Genomic DNA, 23,117 nt, shown 5'->3' with positions numbered 1-23,117 from the left:
CAAACAACAGAAATGAAGAATGGGATATTGTGATAACACTAACATTCTGGGAAATAAGCAATATATAAGATTTAACAATTTCTGAAGAATTAGAATGAACTGAAACACAACTAACCTAAAATTATACTGCTCGTAATCTGAAATCACTCTAACCTTTGGAACCATCTTTAGGATTACATAACTTCTCGTGGTTATCACTATGAACAGATGGGGATAAAAAGACAAATAAATAATACTTTTGAATACAGAATTAAGCGGAAATGAAAAAAGATCCAAAACAAGACTACAATAATGGACTAAAATCAACAAGAAAAATTAGAAATAACTGAAGGGATATACACAATTAAGGTTAAAAAGAAATCAATCATCAAAGTACAACAGGAGAAAATAATCTTAGTATGAAAAGGCCTTGGGTTTTAGTTGATTACAAGGAGAACATGAGCCAACAGTTTAAGACACAGCAGCATTAAAAAAGTTAATGTAATCTTCATTAATACATTTGATCAACAAAAATATTCACTGAGAACCTACTAGGTATCAGCTACATTACTAAGAGAATATAGTATTCAGATCCATGTAAGAAATAATCCCACCATATTTAGCACTAGCCAGACTATATATGAAATACTAAGTCCTTATAAAAGGTGAAATGATTAGAGAAATACAACCTAGAGAAAAGAAGATATTTTAATTGTGAATGCTGTCCTTAACAGAAGAAAGAAAGCTCTCAAACAATTTTTTTCATTTTATCAAAATAAACTGATGACTACTATGTGTTGGGCGTTATGCTAGGCACTGGTGGATATTAATGAGACCAAAATATATGTTATCATCATCCTCACTCTAGTCTACTGAGTACATTCTAGTGATTACCCCATTATTGGAAAACCTTTAAAAAAAAAAAATTTCCGCTGCCATCTAGTTGATTCCAACTCATAGCGAATCTACAGGACAGAGTAGAATTATCCCATAAGGTTTCCAAGGAACAGCTGGTGGACTCGAACTGCCAACTTTTTGCTTAGCAGCCAAGCTCTTAACCACTCCACCACCAGGGCTCCTGGAAAACCTTTAGCAGGCACCAAAAAATAATCTGTCAAGCATATTATAAAAGAGATTCATGTACTTTGAAATAAAAAGATTGAAATAAATGACCTCTGAAGTTACTTCCAAAAATTTTATGATTAATTAGCACTACAACAAAAAAGAATGTAATTATTATTCTGAGATAAAGACATAATCTACTGAATAAAATACCAGGCAAATACATACACAGGGGATTTTTTTTTTTCCTACCTAATAAAACAACCACGGTCAACTCATACGTTCAGCCTTCACAGGCAAACTAATTTCAATCCACATTAAGAAATTCTAATCTTGTATTTTTATTTCATTTCAAATTTAAAAATTTTTTAATCTTATTACTCTAATGATTATCTTACCCTAGTAATTAATTCCAAAGAAATTAGTATCTGTGATTTCTCTGTAATTTCTTATATATCAATATACCTTTCCATGGCTTTAGCTGTGTAAGGCAAATGCATTTCAATACTGTGTTCATCTTCATCTGTCTGCAGAGACATGCGTTCAAACATTCCTGTTTTCCATAGTTCTCCGTAAACTAAAGAGATTTCAAAACATATGAAAACAAATATATTAAAATATAGCCTTATTCTGTGACATTTCACCCAGTAATATAAAACTACATGCTTTGGCAAGAGACAGAAGCACCATATAGTATCCTTTTAATTTTTATTTGGAAAAAACATAGCTTTTAATGCAACAGACAAAACAACATTACATACAATGGCTTATTCAGCATTTGTATATATTACGTGGTTATATAAGAATATAATAATTTAAATTCTTCAACAGCTCCTTCATTATTTCTAAAATTACCTCTAGGTCTAAGGTTTTTTCTTGACTTCCAATCACCACGTGCTAGCAAGAACACAGTTGGGTAGATGAACTTCTACTGCAACATGGAAAAACCACTGGTCTATTTACTTATGAGATTAATAATACAGTTTTTTGAGGGTTTTTTTATTTCTTTAAAAAAATATATGGAATTATTATCTTATACCTAAGGTTCCTACCATTCCCACTAAGAATGCTAGTTTCCTCAGAATTCAAAATTAAGCTCATGAGAGATCAACATAAATTCACTACAGTACCCTGTCAGCTTAAAATGACCTAATTCAACCCCTTTTGATGAACTATACTTAAAACTGAATATACTTAAATGCTGCATAGCAAGGAAAGGATAAAATCTGACATCCAAAAAAAAACAAGATTTAAGAATATATTTTATCATAGCACAGAACCAACATTTTAATAACTAGAGTCTTAAATGCGTTTACCAATACTGATGAATGAAACCTGGTGGTATGACCTCTTTGCCACAAAATTATATCTGGTTAAATGTCCTCTATTCCTTCACTGGTAGGCTATCCAAAAGTAAAATTATCTGAATGTCTCAACAAAATTTTTTAAAAAGTATATTTCAAAAATTATCCCAGGGAGTAAGGCTATTAATACTCTAGCTTCATTATTAAGATGTACTATAACAAAAAACTGCAAATACTCTTATGATACTTAAAGCTCCAGATTATGAAAACGTAGGCAAACAAAAATAAGGAAAGGGAAGTGATCATTTCCTTTGCAAAGGATTCTTTCATTCTACAAAAGCATTTGTTTGAGAATTTCTTGAACAAAACCATCCCTAACATACTCAACAATAAAACCTGATGAACTGGAAAGATACACGCCAAGTTCATGAAGGTGGTTAGTTCTGGGAAGGTAAACTGAGTTCAGGATGAGGGAAAAATTCTGAATCAATTGTGGATGATGAGTACACAAGTATTTATTACATTATTCTCTGTATAGTTCTGTATTTTAAAATTGCTGCTTCCTTGTCCTCCCAAAACTAAAGTCCAAAATTTTTACTTTACTATTTATTGTATAAAATGAGAGACATCTAAATAAAAATTGTGATTTCTGGAACCCTATGAAAAAACAACAACAAAATAATAGACATGTTTTTAAAATGAAATCTATTTAAGGCTTAGGTAGTATCTTTCTTTTAGCGTTTCACAATCTACAATCCCATTTTTTCCCATAAAAATCATCTGAGAGGAAATAAAGGTATAATCACCATTATCCATTTACAGTGAGGAAAGTTATAAAATTTTCATCAAGTTGGTACAGGTACTAATCTTTCATCTCGCGGTACAATGTTCTCATATGTCTTCCTGAGTATAAATGTAACCAAAACAGTCTGGAGACTTAAGAGGATCTAACACATTTCTGCAGCTTGCAGGAAAGCTCTTATTGTCTTTTGTGGATGTCAGAGACTTTCTTTCTTTGGTTTTTTTTTTTTTTTCCTTCCAGTTTTGTTGGTTTTGGCAGGTTAGTTCCAATATATATTATGTAAAAATTGAGATCTGACTTAAACCCTATTCACATTTTTAATTTTAAATTAGCTTATAATTCCTACTAAAAACTTCAGCTATTTAAAAGCTGTATGTTTTCTATATACTTACTTTTTTGATCAATACGAAGGTCATACAGAGGAGTTCTATATATATCCACACTGGAAAGTGCACATCGAGAGAGGGGCACATGATGAGAAGGCCCAAGGATGAAAATTCTCCGGCTAGGATAAATACAACAAAAAAACACAGAACAACTGCACTTCTACATAAATCTTATTAAATAAAAGGAAAAAAGTAATTAAAAATTACAGAGTTAATGTTCTTCTTGATGGAGTTCATTACCCGCTAATGATTTGCTTCTCAGTGAATTAAGTTCAATTCCTTATCTCTGTCTTTACGTTAAAAAAAAAAAAAGAAAAAAAAAAAACAACAGCTGACTCTGACTCATGGCCACCCCATGTGTGTCTGAAGACAACTCTGCTCCATAAGGTTTTGAATGGCTGATTTTTTTCAGATGTATATTGCCAATCCTTTCTTCCCAGGCTTCTCTGGATGGACTTGAACCTCCAACCTTTCAGTTAGCAGATGAACACATTAATCATATGCACCACCCAGGGACTCTGCCTTTATGTTAAAAGGCCTTTAAGAGAATCATCTTCAATTCCTGAAAATATCAGCTTTTGATTACCTACAGTAAACCAACATGCTATGCATAAATCATCTCTGTATTCACAAAGTGTGTAATATAGATGATTCTCAATATCTGTGTTTTATTAACTGAATTTTAAACATTTTGGCTATTAAAATCTCAATGTTCTAAACTCACCTTCTAAGATCCATTACAACTTTAATAAAAATACATAATAGTATAAAATTCTAAAAAATTCCATGCAAGGGGGAGATGGAAGGGAAAAACACTAAATAGATAACAGATAAGTGGTAACTTTGGTGAAGGGTAAGACAGTACACAATACTGGCGAAGCCAGCACAACTTCTCCAAGGCAAGGTCATGGAAGCTCTATAGACATATCCAAATTCCCCAAGGCACCAAATTACTGGGCTGAAGGCTGTGGGGACCATGCTCTTGGGGAACATCTAGCTCAACTGGCAGAACATAGTTCATAAAGAAAATGTTCTACATCCTAGTTTGGTGAGTAGCATCTGGCGTCTTAAAAGCTTGCGAGCAGCCATCTAAGATACTCTACTCGTGTCACTCTGTCTGGAGCAAGGGAGAATGAAGAAAACCAAAGGCACAAGGGAAAGATTAATCCAAAGGACTAATAGACCACAACTACCATAGCCTCCACCAGACTGAGTCCAGCAGAACTAGATGATGCCTAGCTACCACCAACAACTGTTCTGACAGGGATCACAACAGAGGGTCCCAGCCCTTATAGCTCAGTAATGAAGTCACTCCTGAGGTTCACCATTCAGCCAAAGATTAAACAGGCCTATAAAACAAAACAAGACTAAATGGGCCACCAGCCCAGGGGCAAGGACGAGAAGGCAGGAAGGGACAAGAAAGCTGGTATTGGGGAACCCAAGGTTGAGAAGAGGAGACTGCTGACATGTCGTGGGGTTGGCAATCATTGTCACAAAACAATATGTGCATTAATTGTTTTGTAAGAAACTAGTTTGCTCTGTAAATCTTCATCTAAAATATAATTTAAAAAAGAAAAAACAAAAACCTCCATACAAATTATCATTACAAAAAAGCATTCTGTACAACAAAGCTATTTCTATGTTTCTTCCTGTGGCAGAGAGAAAAAAATATCTTGTTGAGAAGAATTGTATGTAATAAACCTTCTCAGTTCCCATACAAGCAGAAGTCAATCTCAAAAACGAAGAAACCTGATAATGTGTTATCTGCACTGTAGTCCAAAGAAAAGAACTGGGCTAACTGCAGCTTAAATCTTTATAATCCCTTTGTCTTGATGTCAAGAGCAAAATTAACTTTCTCTCATTTTAACTCAAACATCCAAACCAGCCCTACAATTTAAATTCCAAAACTACTCATCTTCTCTGTTCTCCCAGATTCACATGAACCAACTTTCCTCCACCACACACACAACACACACAAAGTACACACCCAAAAATCAAAACTATGCAAAAGAAGAAAATATGATAGGTTATATCTAGAGGAGCCCTGGTGGCACAGTGGTTAAGAGCTCAGCTGCTAACCAAAAGAGCAGCAGTTCAAATCCACCAGCCCCTCCCTGGATATCCTATGGGGCAGTTCTATTCTGTCCTACAGGGTAGCTATAAGTCAGAATCGACCTGACAGCAATGGGCTTGGTTTTTTTTTTAATGTATCTAGAAAATTAAGTATTGCTCATTGCTCAATTATTGGACAAAGACTGAGATTCTGCAGGTCATGGAGAGTATATTTATTTTGATAAAATTCTATTACAACTAAGAAAATTAACCTATTGTTTGCTTTCTGTTACTTTATATATTGGGCAGGGGTTAGGTGTGGGTAGGTAGGAGAGGTATGGATAAGGAACAAGTGTTTCTTAGTTTTAGAGTTCCAAAACCTCCTCTATAGGTTCCTAAATGAACAAAATTAAGAGATAACACTCTGTTCTCCCATCTTAATAGCACAGAAATATCATTAACAATATTTTTAAACTAAAGTTTAATGTGGGACACAAATAACTGTAACTCAGAGTGATCAGGTGACCTTCCTAAGGCCTAGTATTATACGAACCAAGTATGAACAGGGACACTTTTCTGACACAGGAATGTATTTATATGAAGACAGAAGGATAGAGTATTTAAAATCACAACACTCCTGGAAAATCTAGTACACACAGGTAAAATATAAAATGATTCAAAAAATACCAATCTAAACTCAAAGCACAGATAAAATTCACAGGTAGTGTAACAAGGTTTCAACAGTGGCCAAAAGATGGCCATTACTCCAGAAGTAAGTACCCTAGGTTTGCTGGAAAGCAAAATGATGAGTATAGTCTGGACACCCATACATAAGTTGCCAGGATGTCTGTCCTCATAAACATTTATTTAACTACTTATTCCAAAAAACGGAACAGAAGTAATTTTTTAAAGATGTTCCATGAAAAGTGGAGAACTTTCAACTAAAAAATAAAACGTCATATGGCCACAAAGAAGATTACATTTTGCTCTTTTTCTATCCCTGCATGGGTTTCTGAGAGATATGAATCAAAATCAAAGTTTCTACCTAAGCAAACACTGAATTCTGGGCTGCTAATTAAAGTTTGAATAATAGTCAGGAAAAGGCTCTGCAACTATCAATATGGGAAAAAACTTTTCAAACGCAGATGTTAATTAATTAAATATATCATTTTTAAAATTCCTTAAACAGCCAGAGTGATATTTTTTAAACCTGTATCAGATCATATCACTCCCCTGCTTAAAGGCTTTCAATGGCTTTTTATGGTCATAGGATAAAATCCAAATCCTTAATACAGCTTCTGAAATCGCAAATGAATTGTGCTCTTCTTGTATTACTCTCCCCCCTGTTGATCACTACACTTTATATACACTGGCCTTCTTGCAGTTTCTTAACGACACCAGTAACTTTGCCTACTCTAAAGCTTTTGCACATGCTATTGCTTCCTTTGCTTAGCTGGCTTGGCTTGAAAGTCAATTCCCATCCACAAAATGAAGAGACAACCTACAGACAGTGAGAAAAGCTGGGGGAAACATATTATCTGATCAGGGTTTAATATGCAGAATATATAAATAACTCCCACGACTTAACAACAAAAAGACAAACAACCCAATCAAAAAATGGGTAAAGGTTTAAATACACAGGTTATCAAAGAACATATGCAGATGGCCAACAAGCACATGAAAAGATGCTCAACATCATCGGTCATTGTTGTTGTTGTTAGGTGTCATCGAGTTGATTTTGACTCACAGTGACCCCATATGACAGTAGAACTGCTCCAAAGGGTTTTCTAGGCTGTAATCTTTATGAGAGCAGACCGCCAAGTCCTTCTCCCACGGAGCCGCTGGGCAGGTTCAAACCCCTAACCTTTCTGTTAGCACCCAGTACTTAACCACTGAGTCACCAGGGCTCTTTCACTGGTCATTAGGGAAACGCAAATCAAAACTACAAATGAGACTCCATTCCCACTAGGATGGTTATGATCAAAACAGTAAACAAGAGGTACTGAGAAGGATGTGGAGATATTATGTCCCTCTCATCCACTGCTGGTGGGATTGTAAAATGTGCAGCTGCTATATAACAAACAGTTTGGTAGTTACTCAAAAAGTTAAACACAGAATTACCGTTACGATTCAGCAATTCCACTCCTGCGTATATTCCCAAAAGAAGTGAAAGCAGGAATGCAAACAGATACTTGTATACCAATGTTTACAAAAGCCAAAAGGTAGAAACAACCTAAGGGTCCATCAACAGATGAATGGATAAACAAAATGTCATATATACATATAATGGAATATTACTCAGTCATAAAGAGAAATGAAGTCCTGATACATGGTAGGACATGGATGAACCTTGAAAACATTATACTGAGTGAAACAAGTCAGTCATAAAAGGACAAATATTGTATGATATCACTTACATGACATATCTAGAATAGGCACATGTATAGAGACCAAAGTTCATTAGTAGTTACCATGGACAGGAGGGAGTGGGGAAGGGAAAAGTTGTTACCTAGAGGACACGGAATTTCTGTTAAGGGTGATGAAAAAATATAGAAATAGATAGTGAGGATGGTTGCACAACATAATGAACATAATTGATGTCACTAGATTGTACACGTAAAAAATGCTGAAATGGCAAATGTTTTGCTACGTATATTTTTACCACAATTAAAAAAAAAATCAATTCCTCAGAGATGTCTTCCGTATCCCTTCCCACAATCTGAATCAAATCACTCTCTTGTGGTCTATCACAGCAGTTCTCAAAGTGTAAACTGTGAACTCCTAAGGTACCTTAAGACTCTTTCAAGGAGTCCACAAAAGCAAAACTATCTTCATAATAATACTAGTAAGTTATTTGCCTTTATCATTGTACTGACGTTTGGACTTGGGTACAAAAGCAATGGTGGATAAAACTGCTGGCACATTAGAACAGTGAACCAAGTAGTGGAACCAAAATGCACTAGTAGTCATTGTATCCTTCACCTACACTCACATCAATTTTTTTTTTTAAAAAAAAAGCCTAGTTTCAGTTAATTTCATTAAATCTTGACCCTTGAGTACATGTCTTTTTAATATTCTGTACAATGAAATGCATTCAGTCTGTTGTGATAAGTGCACTTCTGCTGCATGTTTTAATCTGGAGGAAAAGCACGTGTGTGATTTTGTGAGTGGTGAGCTGAACTAACCACTTTTTCATGGAACACAATTTTTACCTCAAAAGAATGAAAGAATAACTTTGGTTATTCCAATTTGGGTATTTGGAAAAATTTTTCTCAAAAATGAACAAAGTGAGCCTGCCACGTCAAGGAAAGCAACTGACATATTTGTTGCCAATGATAAAATTCAAGTTTTAAAGTGAAAATCAGACTTCTACAAAACTTCCATGACTATGAGCTTGGCAGTTTCCCAATAATTAAAGATTTTTCTGATGAAATTCGTGGTGATCTTAACAAATGTAATTTTTGATGCTGCATGATGAAATGTCAACATTTGAAAAATCTACATAACTCAGTAAATAAATATTTTCCATACGTTCAATGCATGATGTTACAAAATCATCCAACAGCAAGAGCAACTCAGAGTACAAGATCAACAATGAGTTTTAACCAAACACAAAAGGTTTACTGATATAGTTTCTGATTTCACATCATAACAAACCTTTAAGAATCTAACACTTGTGGGGATTTGGTGTAATGTCAAAGAAAAATATTCACAATATCTGAAAACTACTATGACAATACTCTTCTTCCTTTTCCATTTACAGATCTGTGTGAGGCTGGATTGTTTTCAACCAAAACAATTTATCACAAGAGATTGAAAGCAGACATAAATGTGAGAATATAGTTGTCCTCCATTAAAAAGAGATTTGTAAAACTATAAAAGAATGCCAATGACTGCCACCTTTTCTATTGTTTAGAAAATGTAGCTATTTTCATTTTAAAATTGACATAAAAATGTTATTTGTGTCAATTTTTAATGGGTTTATTATTCTTATTTTAAAATTATTTTTTTAAGTTTTCATTTTAATTTCTAATCTGATAAACAGTGACAGATGTAATCCACACAAACAAAAGTTCTTTGGTGTCCTCAATAACTTAAGAGTAAATAGGATTTCTGAGACCAAGAAGTTCAAGAACCATTGTACTTTACTTTTACAGGTCTTATTACAATTTTTATTTAGATATCTATGTTTATTATGATATGCTTAAGTTCGTCTCATTTACCAGTTTATAAGTGCCACAGAGCTAGAACCATGTTTGCCATGTTTGTTTTATTAATCACTGTCTCTTACCACTGCCATAGTACCTGGCTCATAGCAGGCACTTAACATTTTTTTAATAAAAATGCTTTAATTTATCCATCCCTTTCCCTTCAAGATCAGCACTTCAATTCCATTGCTAGCAACTATCTGCAGACCTGAATCAAGCAAAGTTGCCTGCAAACAAACTTGGCTATCACTTTCCACGCCCTCTCACACTCCCTATTAAATTGTAAATGGTTACTATGAAATCTTGTTAGGGTCTACCTAATGAGTCATATTAAAAATCGAAAAACCATTTTATCAGTTCAAAACTATTTAGTCCCCGTATATTTTTAAGATTTATACTTTTTTCACCATAAAAGTAATATATCCATTTTTCATAAGAGAAAACATATACATAAAATATCATCATCCATACCAAACCAGTCGCCATCAAGTTGATTCTGACTCATGGTGACCCCGTATGTTGCAGAGTAGAAATGTGTTCCATAGGGTTTTCAATGGCTGTGATCTTCCAGAAGTAGATCACCAGATCTTTTTTCTGGTGCCTCTGGGTAGATTTAAACTGCCAACCTTTTGGTTAATAGCGAAGTGCTTAACTGTTTCACCATGCAGGGACTCTTCATCCATACACAATCACTTTGCCATTGTTTATTTCTTTTCAGTTTTTTTTTTTAATAATAATTTACGTTATACATTATATGCTCTTTATACAGTTTTGCACTATTTAAACTCTGTTTTTCCCACTTGATATATTATAAACATTTTCCAAATTACTATAAAGCCTTTAAAACCATCATTTTTAATGCCTACATAATATTCCACAGAGTAAACTGTCATGTTCATGTAATTAACTCACTGTTGGAAATTTGGGCTCTTTAAAAAATAAGGCTGCTGTGAAAATCTCATCACATTTAACTTTTTTCACTGTGGGCCTTATTAAGATAGATTCCTAGAAGCTTAATTTCTAAGTCAATAACTATACCCTAACATATTAATAAATTGCTTTTGTAAAGTGTTAAAGTGATATATATAGACCATAGAAATGTGTTATTTTTCAAAAAACTAATTTCACCATAATCTAGCCAGTCCTAAATTACAAAGATTCTATTTTTTTTAAGTTGTTAATTTAATCTGGTACCTCACTACTGTTTTTATTTATATTTCTTTACTACAGAAGTAAAACATACTTCCATTTCTCTTTTACTAGTCATGTTTACTTTTCTGTAATTTCAGTTAATATTCTTTGGTCACTTAGCAACTGAGCTCTAAAAATCTTGTTACCGATACTATAAATCTTTCATGTGTGTCTTTTTTTGACAAATATTTTCCCCATTCTGTTAACTGTTTATTTTGGTTACATTATGACTTAGGTGTTATTTTTAATGTGATCTAATCTGTTTTTCTATTAATAATTTCTTTAACCAAAAGCATATGGATATATTTTGGTCCAAATTACCTCTGGCTCAAAATTTCCCTCCATTAGTTTAACTCCTTTATCTAGCTGGTATTTGTTTTGATGCATGGTGCTAGCAGAGAGTCTAAACTGACTGATTTTTTCAAATTGACAAAGTCAGTATTTCAATATTATTTTTTAATTAATTTTTCACCTATTATTTGTAATGCTGTTTTAAAATCATATTTGTACCACACAACTTGTAAGTACTGGGAGTGACATACTATCACTTATATTTTAAAAAGATGATTTTGGCTTTCATATCCAGAATGAGTTATAAGTGTTGTAAGTTATAAGGGTAAGTAATAGAAGCTGATAGTACAAAATTTAATCCTCTCTCCTGGACCAAATTTATATTTATATATATATACTTCCTGTATCTATATATATATATATGTGTGTGTGTATATACACACATATATATACACACACACACACTTCCTGTGGTTCCCCAAAGGGTATTCTTTCTCTGTTTTCTCAAAGAACTCTGAAGACATTGCAACCCACAGGGGAGGCTACTTTTAAGAGAAAGTCAATTATTATTTTTATACTTAGACCTTCAAATTTATTTATCTAGAATTCAATTATTATATGTTAATTACAAAAATAAGTTGATCAGGTCATTACCCATCATTTTGTCTCTCGTTTTACTGGTTTCCTTTATCTTCTTCCTCTTAGCTTTTTCTCCTCTTTTCCTTTTTCCTTCCATTCTCTCCACCAACTTATTTAACACAGGCTTTCCCAATTCTACCAATACAGACTCTATATTTCTCTACATAGTCCTAGACCTAATTTAATTCTGGGGTACCCTTTCAGCACACATCATTAATAAAAACTCTTCCAAATAGAGAAAAGTTTGGAAAAAGCTGTTCTCAAAACTAACCTTAATTATAGCCTGTGTACTGGCCCAAGGTCAAATGAAGGTAGCTTCTGAAAAGCATTCCATTCTAATTTCTATTCGCTCTTATTCATGAAATAAATTAACTGGTTAAGACTGCATATTACCTATGTACCAAAAAACATTTACAAGGCTCTCCCCAAAACATTATACACAAGGCAGGGCTGCCCAAACCTCATCAATTTGGCAATGTTATAATTTTATTCATTACTAAAAACATGTTAAAAATAATTTTCAACAAAAGTATGGTACAATGTGCAAGAACATTGCAGAAAACTAAAAAGGAGCAGCTTTTTTGTTTAAAAAATCTGAACAAACAGCTCAGAGGCAAAGGAGTAGGCTGTTCTTTTAAGGAACTATGTTACACCACTACTACTACAGGCTTACCTAACAACACAACATTTGATAGAATTAAGAAATGTACATTTTACCTATTAATACAAAGCATTATATATGACAATATGCACTGAAGCCCGATATTGGCTCATAAATAAACTATTTAAAGTAAATGCTGGTCAGAAAACTAATAATTTCAATGGCTACCTTCAGTAAAAGTTTTTAAAAGTTCTACAGCAACTACAGTATATTAAAGCATACTACTCTCTAAATTGAGAAACTTGTGAACTTGCTACTACAGGGGCCCTGGTGGCAAAGTAGTTAAGCCTTTGGCTATCAACCAAAAGGTCAGCTGTTCAAATCCACCAGCCACTCCTTGGAAACCCTATGGGGCAGTTCTACTCTGCCCTCTAGGGTCGCTATGAGTCGTAATTGACACAATTGCAATGGGTTTATGCTACTACAGGGTCGTTACAAGTCAGAATTAACTTGATGGCAGTGGTATACTACTGAATCATCCTCAATTTGCTAGGAAGTTCTTTTTTTTAAAGCTAATTTCTAAGCTGTCATTGAATTATTAGAGCTGTCACTGAATAACGCTTCAAACACCGTATTAAATTCACTGTCAGATTCTACAGTATTTCAGGTATGTTATCCTGTCAATGAGAAATTATTCTTTCTTGCACTAACTACAATGTAACAACTACAATAAAGAACTTTAAATTGCAAAATGATTAAAATAGAAAAGACTTTGCAATTTTTCTTTAAAATGCTCATCTCTTTTCAAGGAAAAATTAAAAACCAAAATACTTAACCTTTCTAATATTTCTAGAACTAAACATTTTACCAATCAAAGGGAAGAAAAAAACTACATGTTCAGACAATGGAAAACAGTATTAAAGCTTCTTTATAACTTACGTCTTATAATCATTCATAAAACTCTGATTCATTAGGATTGGCAAAAATCTGATTTTTAAATACACACACACACACACACACACACACACACACACACACACACACACCACCCAAACTTCTCCCACTTAAAACAAAACCGTATCTAACTATATTACTTACGTAATAGACGGATCCACTTGTTTGTAAGCATGGGCAGCACAAGACCCACAGTACGTATATCCTGCATGGCTACAAAAAATATATATATATTTTTAAAAACTTAATCACCAGATTCAGGATTAAAATATTCTGGAAAAAATACTTTTGAAAGAAATGTAATAATTACAGTAAACATAACAGAATTGATGTATACATTAAAAGGCAATGAAGGTAATGATGCAACTTCTAGAAAATAGGGAAAATATAATTGTTCTATACTGTGCTCCAATTTTATACTTTAGAACTATTTGGAAAATTTTTTGTCTGAAGGAAAATTAAATTTGGAGAAGTTCATGGCTAACTTGAAGTTGTTAATGTAACATTAATAATACATGAGTTTTTCATACTCTTCAATAGCACTGGCAGATTGTTACAGAACAATAAAACCAACAAGAAGTCAAACCAGCCCAAATCAAACACCCTACAACTAAAAATTCACTTCCTTTTCTGTGTCTTCAGTGGTATGGCAATTGACCTGGCCTTCTGTGTCTTATACCTTTCATTTTCTCTCCCTCCTTTCATCGTCTGGTCTCAGCAGCATTTCGTTAGTTCTCTTATCACCTATACAACAACTTTGCTTCCTGATCTCATTTTTCTTTCTTGAATCACTCTAGTTTCGTGAGTCTAGAGACATTTCCCTTGGTGATTATTTGTGAGATAAAAAGGATATGTATTATGTAATTTACAAATGATAAAATATATTTTATTGTAAATTTCATACAGCCAATTAATTATCACAGAATGCTTTCACTTACTTTGCTCAATTTTTGCATTTATAGCCAATCTAGGGTTGCAAACTGACAAGGAAGTAAAACAATGAAGACATATGCCTGAGCTTCACTGATTAGTCAGTAACTTCAACGACTTTTTTGAACAAGATAATAGTTTTCAAATACTAGAAAGAGTATTTCCTCACCTTTTTTTGTATGTGCTATTCATAATGTAAAGGCTACAGACATTATATAATTTTAAATTTAATCTGCATTATTATTAACATTTTCTCCACTACTTTCTTAAGTGTAAACAATCAATAGACAATAAATCAAGACCTGATTTATAGCATTTGCTGATTTCTGTAAAGTAAACCGTTCCCACCATGGCCAACTTCAAGCTACACCATAACGGCACTGAATGCCAGTTGGGAAGAGATGCACAGTAAATTGAAAAGACAAAACACAGACTGAGAGAAAACATTTGTAAAGCATGTATCTGATAAAGGACTTATATCTGAAAATATAAAGAACTCTCAATAAGAAAATAAACCACCCAATCTTAAAAAATAGATAAAGGATGTGAAACAGACACTTAACCAAAGTATAAAACTGTGGTGGCAAATAAGCACATAAAGAGGTGCTTAACATCATTTAATCATAAGGAATATGCAAATTAAAACTACAACGAGCTACCGATACACACCCACTAGAATACCTAAAATTAAATAATGACCACACCAAGTGTGGTGAGGATATGGAAGAACTGAAACACCCATAGAATGCCTGTGGAAATGTAAAATGGTACAACTATTTTGGAAAATAGGCAATTTCTTAAAAAGTTAAACATACTCCTACCATGTGACCCAGCCATTCCACTCTTAAGTAGTCATATAAGAGAAATTAAACATTATGTCTACACAAAGATTCATATACAAATGTTCATAACAAATTTATATGTAATAGTCAAAAACTGGAAACAACCACACATCCATCAACAGGTGAATGGATAAACAAATTGTGGTATATTCATGCAATGGAATCCTCCTTAGCAATAAAACGGAATTAACTATTGATACACTCAAAATAATTATGCTCAGTGAAAGAAACCAGACAAGAGTTCATACAACATGACTCCTTTTATATAAAACTCCAGAATCTACAGTGACAAAGTAAATCAGTGGATGTAAGAAGAGAGGAAGGGGAAGAGAGGTGCAGGAAGAAAGAATAATAAAAGGCCATAAAGAAACTCTTGGGGGTGATGAATATGTTCGTTATCCATTATCTTAGCTGTGGTGATAGTTTCACAGGTGTACACATATGTTGAAATTTATCAAATTATATACTTTAAATATATGCTGTTTATTGTATATTATACCACAATGCAGCTGTTTTTTTTTAAATGGATCTCATCTCAACTAGTTTAAATATGAATGGAGAAAAAGAGACTCACATAAGCAAATCACAGCAATACAAGAGAGTGATGTGTTTAATCAGGAGCTAAATGATATGGGACATATACTAATAAGCACAATGAAATCACTGAAGGTTTTACTGTCGAATTAATGGTAGTCCTTCTATCCCTATGCCTCTGGTAATGAAGCCTATTAAGTTACCTCAAAATAGTAATATTCTCACAACACCATTCTGATCTTAGCCAGAAGGAAATATGAGTAGTTCTTGGCTCGGCACATTCAGTTCTGCTGTCATCCTGTACTGATCTTGACACTCTACCCTCATAAGAGGCTCTATTTTATCCCCTGTGTCCCTAGTCTCCCAGCACCTGAGACTCCAATACTGACGCCTCAGATTCCTAACATCTGTTTCTTGATCTTAACGTTACTGGCTCCCTTTGTCAATTAAGAAGTATGCTATCTTGCCTATCCATGTGGACCTTAAAAACCACCTAGTCCATCCTGCTCTCTGCTGGTCTGTCTAAAACCTGCATGACATCTCAGATTTTCAACAGTGCTTTGCTCTCAGGTGTCACTCATATCACATACCTCCACCTCTCAATCCTTATACCTTGAACTGATCCTTCCAACTTACATACACCCTTCAGACTTTAGTTCCTATTTGCCATTCTGGAATTTAAAGGCTCTGACCCCCAATCCACTCTCGGATCTCTAAATCAACATGTCTTTGAAGTCTGAGTCTCTCTCAGTTTTACCAATCATGTTTCTGTCCAAGCTCAGTTCTTGGCTGAGAAACATTTCTTAGAAAAGTCAGAGAGGCTTCTTTGAAAGTTGGATTCCTGAAGTATGGGTAGGATATAAACAGTACAAGTAGAAGGATAAGAACATTCTAGGCTGAAGGAAGCACATGAGCAAATGCCCAAGCGTATGCCCAAGGGTACACAGGAAAACACAAGACTGGCCTGAGTGGAACAACAGAGTAATGCTAAGCTAGATTCAGGCAGATGAGTCGGGACGTGATAAAACAAGATATTAAAAAAAAAAAAAATTCTGTAGGCTCTTGAGCAGGGCAGTGACAATATGAAACTGTTATTAGTTTGGCACTAAAAAGCATTAGCACATGGCACAGGTTAGAAGCCAGGAAAGTGTTAAGAAAAGCTCTTTGGGAGGCAGGGCCAAGATGGTGGAGTAGCCAGATGCTTCCCGTGGACCCTCTTACAACAAAGACCCGAAAAAAAAGTATCACAATCTAGGAGCCCTGAACCTCAAAGGCAAAGTTGAGGAAACAGACTGAGTGACAGGGGAAGGAAGAGACAGTTCAGAAGCAGCCAGGATTTGCCAGACCTGACCCAGCAAGAGCCGGCATCCTTCAGCCCGGATAGGCTGGTGTGTGTGGTAAGGCAAGCAGCAAGCAGTGGTGCTCCGGAGGCGTATTCCACATTGGGAAAGACTGAGCGGCAGAGAATCTACTTGGGCATCCAGAACCAGCAAAAAGCAGTGCTCAATCGTCTGATATACGGTGCGGATCAAAAAACACCCCACCTTGGGAAAAACCTCTCTCCCATTTAATTGCCGCTTCCCAGCTCTGCACCGGGTCCTAGGCTGGCTTCAGGGGCTGTTGAGTCTCCTGGGCTGGAAGTAGGACCTGTCACGCACACTAGGCCATTCTCCCAGCCTTGGAGAGGAAACAAATTAAAAAACTAGAAAAAATAACCTGCCAGCTCCCCTAAGCTGGGAACTCAGGGCAGGCACAGCTCCTTTGCTGAGGCACAGGCATAAGGGGTCCACAGACTTTGAATGGCTTTCATCCCTGCATAGACCTGTGTGGGCCCATTTCAACAGTGTAGGCCCTCATTACCAAAGTATAACAAGGTATATACCTGAAGCCTAACTTCAACCGTATCAACTATATGGTGAAGTGTCAAGTTCGTGACATTTGATACTGCTCTGCCCATTAAGAAGGGTTCTCAGCTACCCACATCAGGGGCCTCAGGACTGGTGGCTCCACCTACACCATCAAGCTACACGTAATGGGGGTCCAAAATAAGTGGTGCCTCCCAGTCCTTACAGCCAAAAGAACTGGGTACCCATAATCCGACTACAAAACCCACCCACCTATGAGCTCTAGGGAACAGGGACACGCTTTCCTCCTAGACACTCGTGCATCCATCAGCCCCCTGCCTTGCACAGCACGTGACCACCTACTGCAGCCAGATACGTGTGCCTACACCAATCACTCCCACTCGTCTACGACTGTAGGTGAGAGCCTGCATCACAAATTTGGTGAACCACTACCTTCGACACCTGAGCTGAATCCATAAGAGAAAAGGAAACAGACTCCTGGGCTCACATACCTAGTAACAGATCTAAACAACTGGTGACATGATGTTAGAGCTTCAAAGGTGCCAATAATCAAAATAGCTCACATAATCAGCCTATTTGGGCATGTAAAAACAAAATAAAACAAGAAGTTAGGACACAGTAAGTAAACATAAAATACATAAATATAATAACTTACTGATGTCTCGGAGACAACAGTCAGTATCAAATCACATAAAGAGGCAGACCATGATGGCTTCAGCAAGCTCCCAAAACAAAGAATCAAGAAATTTTCTAGAGGTAGAGAATTTCTTGGAATTACTGGAGGTAGAATACAAAAGTTTAATACACAGAATTCTTCAAGAGATCATTCAAAAAGAAGAGCAAGTCAAGAACACACAAACAAAGCAAGAGAGGAACTTAAGACGATTAGAGAAGAGCATAATGACAAATTCAACAGGCTGCAACATTTCATAGAGAGACAGCAATCACAAATCCAGAAGATTAACAACAAAATTTCAGAATTAGTCAACTCAACAGAAAGTCATAGGAGCAGAATTGAGGCAGTGGAAGTCAGAATTAGTAAGACTGAAGATAAAGCACTTGACACCAACTTATTTAAGGAAAAACTGGATAAAAGAATTTAAAAAAATGAAGAAACTCTAAGAATTATGTGGGACTCTATCAAGAGGAATAACCTACGACTGATTACAGTACCAGATAACGGAAAATACAGAGAGAATAGCTGAAGATTTGTTGGCAGAAAACTTCTCTGATATCATGAAAGATGAGAAGATATTAATCCAAGATTCTCACTGAACCCACATAAGGTAGATCCCAAAACAAAGTCACCAAGACATGTTATAATCAAACTTGCCAAAACCAAACATTAAGAGAGAATTTCAGGAGTGGCTATAGACAAAAGAAAAATCACTTTCAAAGGAGAGTCAATTAAGACGAAGCTCAGACTACTCAGCAGAAACCATGAAGGCAAGAAGGTAATGGGATGACATGTATAAAGCCTTGAAGAAAAAAACTGCCAGCCAAGAATTATATATCCGGCAAAACTATCTCTCAAATATGATGGTGAAATTAGGGCATTTCCAGATAAACAGAAGTTTAGGGAATTTGCAAAAACCAAACAAAAATTACAAGAAATACTAAAGGGAGTCCTCCGGTTAGAAAATCAATAACATCAGATAACAACCCAAGAGTAGAACACTGGAGAGAGCAACCAGACAGCAACCCAGACAGGGAAGTCACAGAAATAAATCAAAGTTAACACACTGAAAATAGGGAAACAGAGACGTCAATATGTAAAAGATGACATCATTAAAACAAAAAAGAGGGCCTAAAAAATGTAGTCATAGATCATTCATATGAAGAGAAAGTCAAGGCAATATAAATAAATAAAAGAGTGGTTTAAACTTAGAAAAATAGGGGTTAACATTCAGTTAACCACAAGGAAACTAACACTACTACACATCAAAATAAAAACCAAGAAAAACACACTCAGCAAATGCAAAATCAACGATGAAAAAAAAAATACATAAAGAAAAACTACTCGGCACAGAAAATTAAGTGGAACAAAGAAACTGTCAACAACAGGAAAAAAAAATGACAGCACTAAACTCATACCTATCAATGATTATGCTGAATGTAAATGGATAAATGCACCATTACAGAGACAAAGATTAGATAAAAAAACACGATCCATCTATATGCTGCCTACAAAAATCACACCTTAGACTGAAAGACATAAACTAAAACTCAACGGATGGAAAAAAACATATCAAGCAAACAACACTCAAAAAAGAGCAGGAGTGACAATATTAATCTCTGACAAAATAGACTTTAAAGTGAAATTCGCCACAAAGGATAAAGAAGGACATATATAATAATTAAAAGGTCAATACACCAGGAAGAAAAAACCATAATACATATTTACACACCCAATGAAAGGGCTCAAAATTACGTAAAACAAACTCTAACAGCATTGTAAAGAAAGACAGACAGCTCCACAATAATAGTAGACTTCCACACACCAATTTCTGTGAAGGACAGAACATCCAGAGACAAGCTCAGTAAAGACACGTAAGATCTAAACACCATGATCGACCAACTTGATCTCATACACATATACAACACTCCACCCAACAGCAGTCAAGTATACTTTCTTTTCCAATGCACATGGAACATTCTCCAGAATAGACCACATATTAGACCATAAAGCAAGCCTTAACAGAATCCAAAGCATGAAAATAATACAAAGCATCTTTTCTGACCATAAAGCCATAAAAGTAAAAATCAGTAACAGAAAAAACAAGGAAAACAAATCAAACATGGAAACTGAACAACACCTTGCTCAGAAACTATTGGGTTATAGAAAAAATTAAGGATGGAATAAAGAAATTCACAGAATCAAATGAAAATGAAAACACATCCTACCAGAACCTTTGGGACTGCAAAAGCAGTGCTCAGAGGTCAGTTTAGCAATAAATGCACACATCCAAAAAGAACAAACAGCCAAAATCAAAACATTAACCCTATAACTTGAACAAGCAGAAAGAGAGCAACAAAAAAACCTCTCAGGCGCCAGAACACAGGAAATAATGAGAATTACAGTACAATTAAATGAAACAGAGAATAGAAAAACAATTGAGTCACCAAGACCAAAAGCTGGTTCTTTGAAAACATCAAAAAAAAAAAAAAATCGATAAACCAATGGACAAACCAACAAAAGAAAAAGAGGAAAGGAAGCAAATAACCTGAATAAGAAATGAGATGGGCAATATCACAAAAGACTGACCTGAAATTAACAGAATGCTATGAAAAACTGTACTCTAACAAATTTGAAAACCTAGAAGGAAACGGACAAACTTCTAGAAACTCATTATGTATGTAAACTAACACAATCAGAGGTAGAAAAACTAAATAAACCCGTAACAAAGGAAGAGATTAAAAAGATAATTCAAAAACTCCCAACAAAAAAAAAGCCCTGGCCCTGATGGTTTCACTGGCAAATTCTACCAAACTTTCAGAGAAGAGTTAACACCACTGGTACTAAAAGTATTGCAGAGCACAGAAAAGGATGCAATACTCTCATACTCGTTCTATGAAGTCAGCATAACCCCGATACCAAAACCAGGTAAAGACACCACAAGAAATGAAAATTACAGACCAATACCCCTCATGAACACTGACGCAAAAATCCTCAACAAAATTCTAGCCAATAGAATTCAACAACATATTAAAAAAATAATTCACCACGATCAAGTGGGATTTATACCAGGTATGCAGGGATGGTTCAACATTAGAAAAACAATCAGTACAATTCATCATATAAATAAAACAAAAGACAAGAACCACATGATCTTATCAATTGATGCAGAAAAGGCATTTGACAAAGTCCAACACCCATTCATGATTTAAAAAAAAAAAAAAACCCTCAGCAAAATAAAAGGAAACTTCCTTGACATAATAAAGGGCATTTATACAAGGCCAACAACCAACATCATCCTAAATGGAGAGTCTGAAAGCATTACCCTTGAGAAAGGGAACCAGACAAGGATATCCTTTATTACCACTCTTATTCAACACTGTGCTGGAGGTCCTAGTTAGAGCAGTAAGGCAAGAAAAAGAAATAAAGGGCACTCAAATTGGTAAGGAAGAAGTAAAAGAATTTCTATTTGCAGATAATATGATCTTACACACAGAACACCCCAAAGAATCCAAAAGAAAACTACTGGAACTAATAGAAGATTTCAGCAAACTTTAAGGATACCAGATAAACATATAAAAATCAGTTGGATTCCTCTACACCAACAAAGAGAACTCCGAAGAGGAAATTACCAAATCAATACCATTTACAATACTCCCAAGAAGATAAAATAATTAGGAAAAAATCTAACCAGAGACATAAAAGACCTATACAATGAAAACTACAAGACACTACTGCAATAAACCAAAAGAGACCTGCATAAGTGGAAAAACATACCTTGCTCATGGAGAGGAACACTCAACATTGTGAAAATGTCAAGTCTACCCAAAGCGATCTACAGGTACAGTGCAGTCCCGATCCAAATTCCAATGGCATTTTTTAATGAGATGCAGAAACAAATCACCAACTTCATATGGAAAGGAAAGAGGCCCTGGATAAATAAAGCATTACTCAAGAAGAAGAACAAAGTAGGAGGCTTCATACCACCTGATTTTAGAACCTAATATACCACCACAATACTCAAAACAGCCCGGTACTGGTACAACAACAGATACACAGACCAATGGAAGAGAACTGAGAATCCAGACGTAAATTCATCCACGTATGAGCCGCTGATATTTGACAAAGGCCCAAAGACCATTAACTGCAGAAAAGACAGCCTCTTTAACAAATGGTGCTGGCATAACTGGATATCCATCTGTATAAAACTGAAACAAGACCCATACCTCACACCATCACAAAAACTAACTGAAAATGGATCAAAGACCTAAATATAAAATTGAAAACAAAAAAGATCATGGAAGAAAAAATAAGGACAACATTAGGAGCCCTAATATATGGCATAAACAGAATACAAACCAAAACTAACAATGCACGAACACCAGAAAAGAAATCAGGTAACTGGGAGCTCCTAAAAATCAAACACTTACGCTCATCAAAAGACTTCACCAAAAGACTCAAAAGACAACCTACAGACTGGGAAAAAATTTTTGGCTACGACAAATCCAATCAGCTTCTAATCTCTAAAATCTACAAAATACTGAAACACCTCAACAACAAAAGACAAATAACCCAATTAAAAAACGGGCAAAGGATATGAACAGGCACTTCACCAAAGACATTCAGGCAGCTAACAGATACATGAAGAAATGCTCACAATCAATAGCCATTAGAGAAATGCAAATCAAAACTACAATCAGATACCTTCTCACCTCAACAAGGCTAGCATTAATCCAAAAAACACAAAATAATAAATGCTGGAGAGGTTGTGGAGAGACTGGAACACTTATACACAGTTGGT

General features: G+C 35.1%; 1 protein-coding gene across 3 annotated transcripts in view; it reads right to left on the bottom strand.

The window, feature by feature from the left end:
• The window catches only part of MEMO1 (mediator of cell motility 1), a 127,805-nt gene that overhangs the window by 51,199 nt on the left and 53,489 nt on the right, over positions 1-23,117 (bottom strand). For all 3 annotated transcript variants that reach the window (XM_004369580.3, XM_004369579.2, XM_023736378.1), the window contains 3 exons: positions 13,614-13,682; positions 3,540-3,652; positions 1,507-1,618 (listed from right to left, as the gene is read on the bottom strand). In XM_004369580.3, the coding sequence (XP_004369637.1) occupies positions 1,507-1,618; positions 3,540-3,652; positions 13,614-13,682 (294 nt within the window). The remainder of the gene's footprint in view (positions 1-1,506; positions 1,619-3,539; positions 3,653-13,613; positions 13,683-23,117) is intronic.

Source organism: Trichechus manatus, unplaced genomic scaffold, assembly GCF_000243295.1.
Source record: "Trichechus manatus latirostris isolate Lorelei unplaced genomic scaffold, TriManLat1.0 scaffold00005, whole genome shotgun sequence".
Classification (NCBI taxonomy): domain Eukaryota; kingdom Metazoa; phylum Chordata; class Mammalia; order Sirenia; family Trichechidae; genus Trichechus; species Trichechus manatus.
This window is presented reverse-complemented; position numbering and strand designations above follow the sequence as displayed.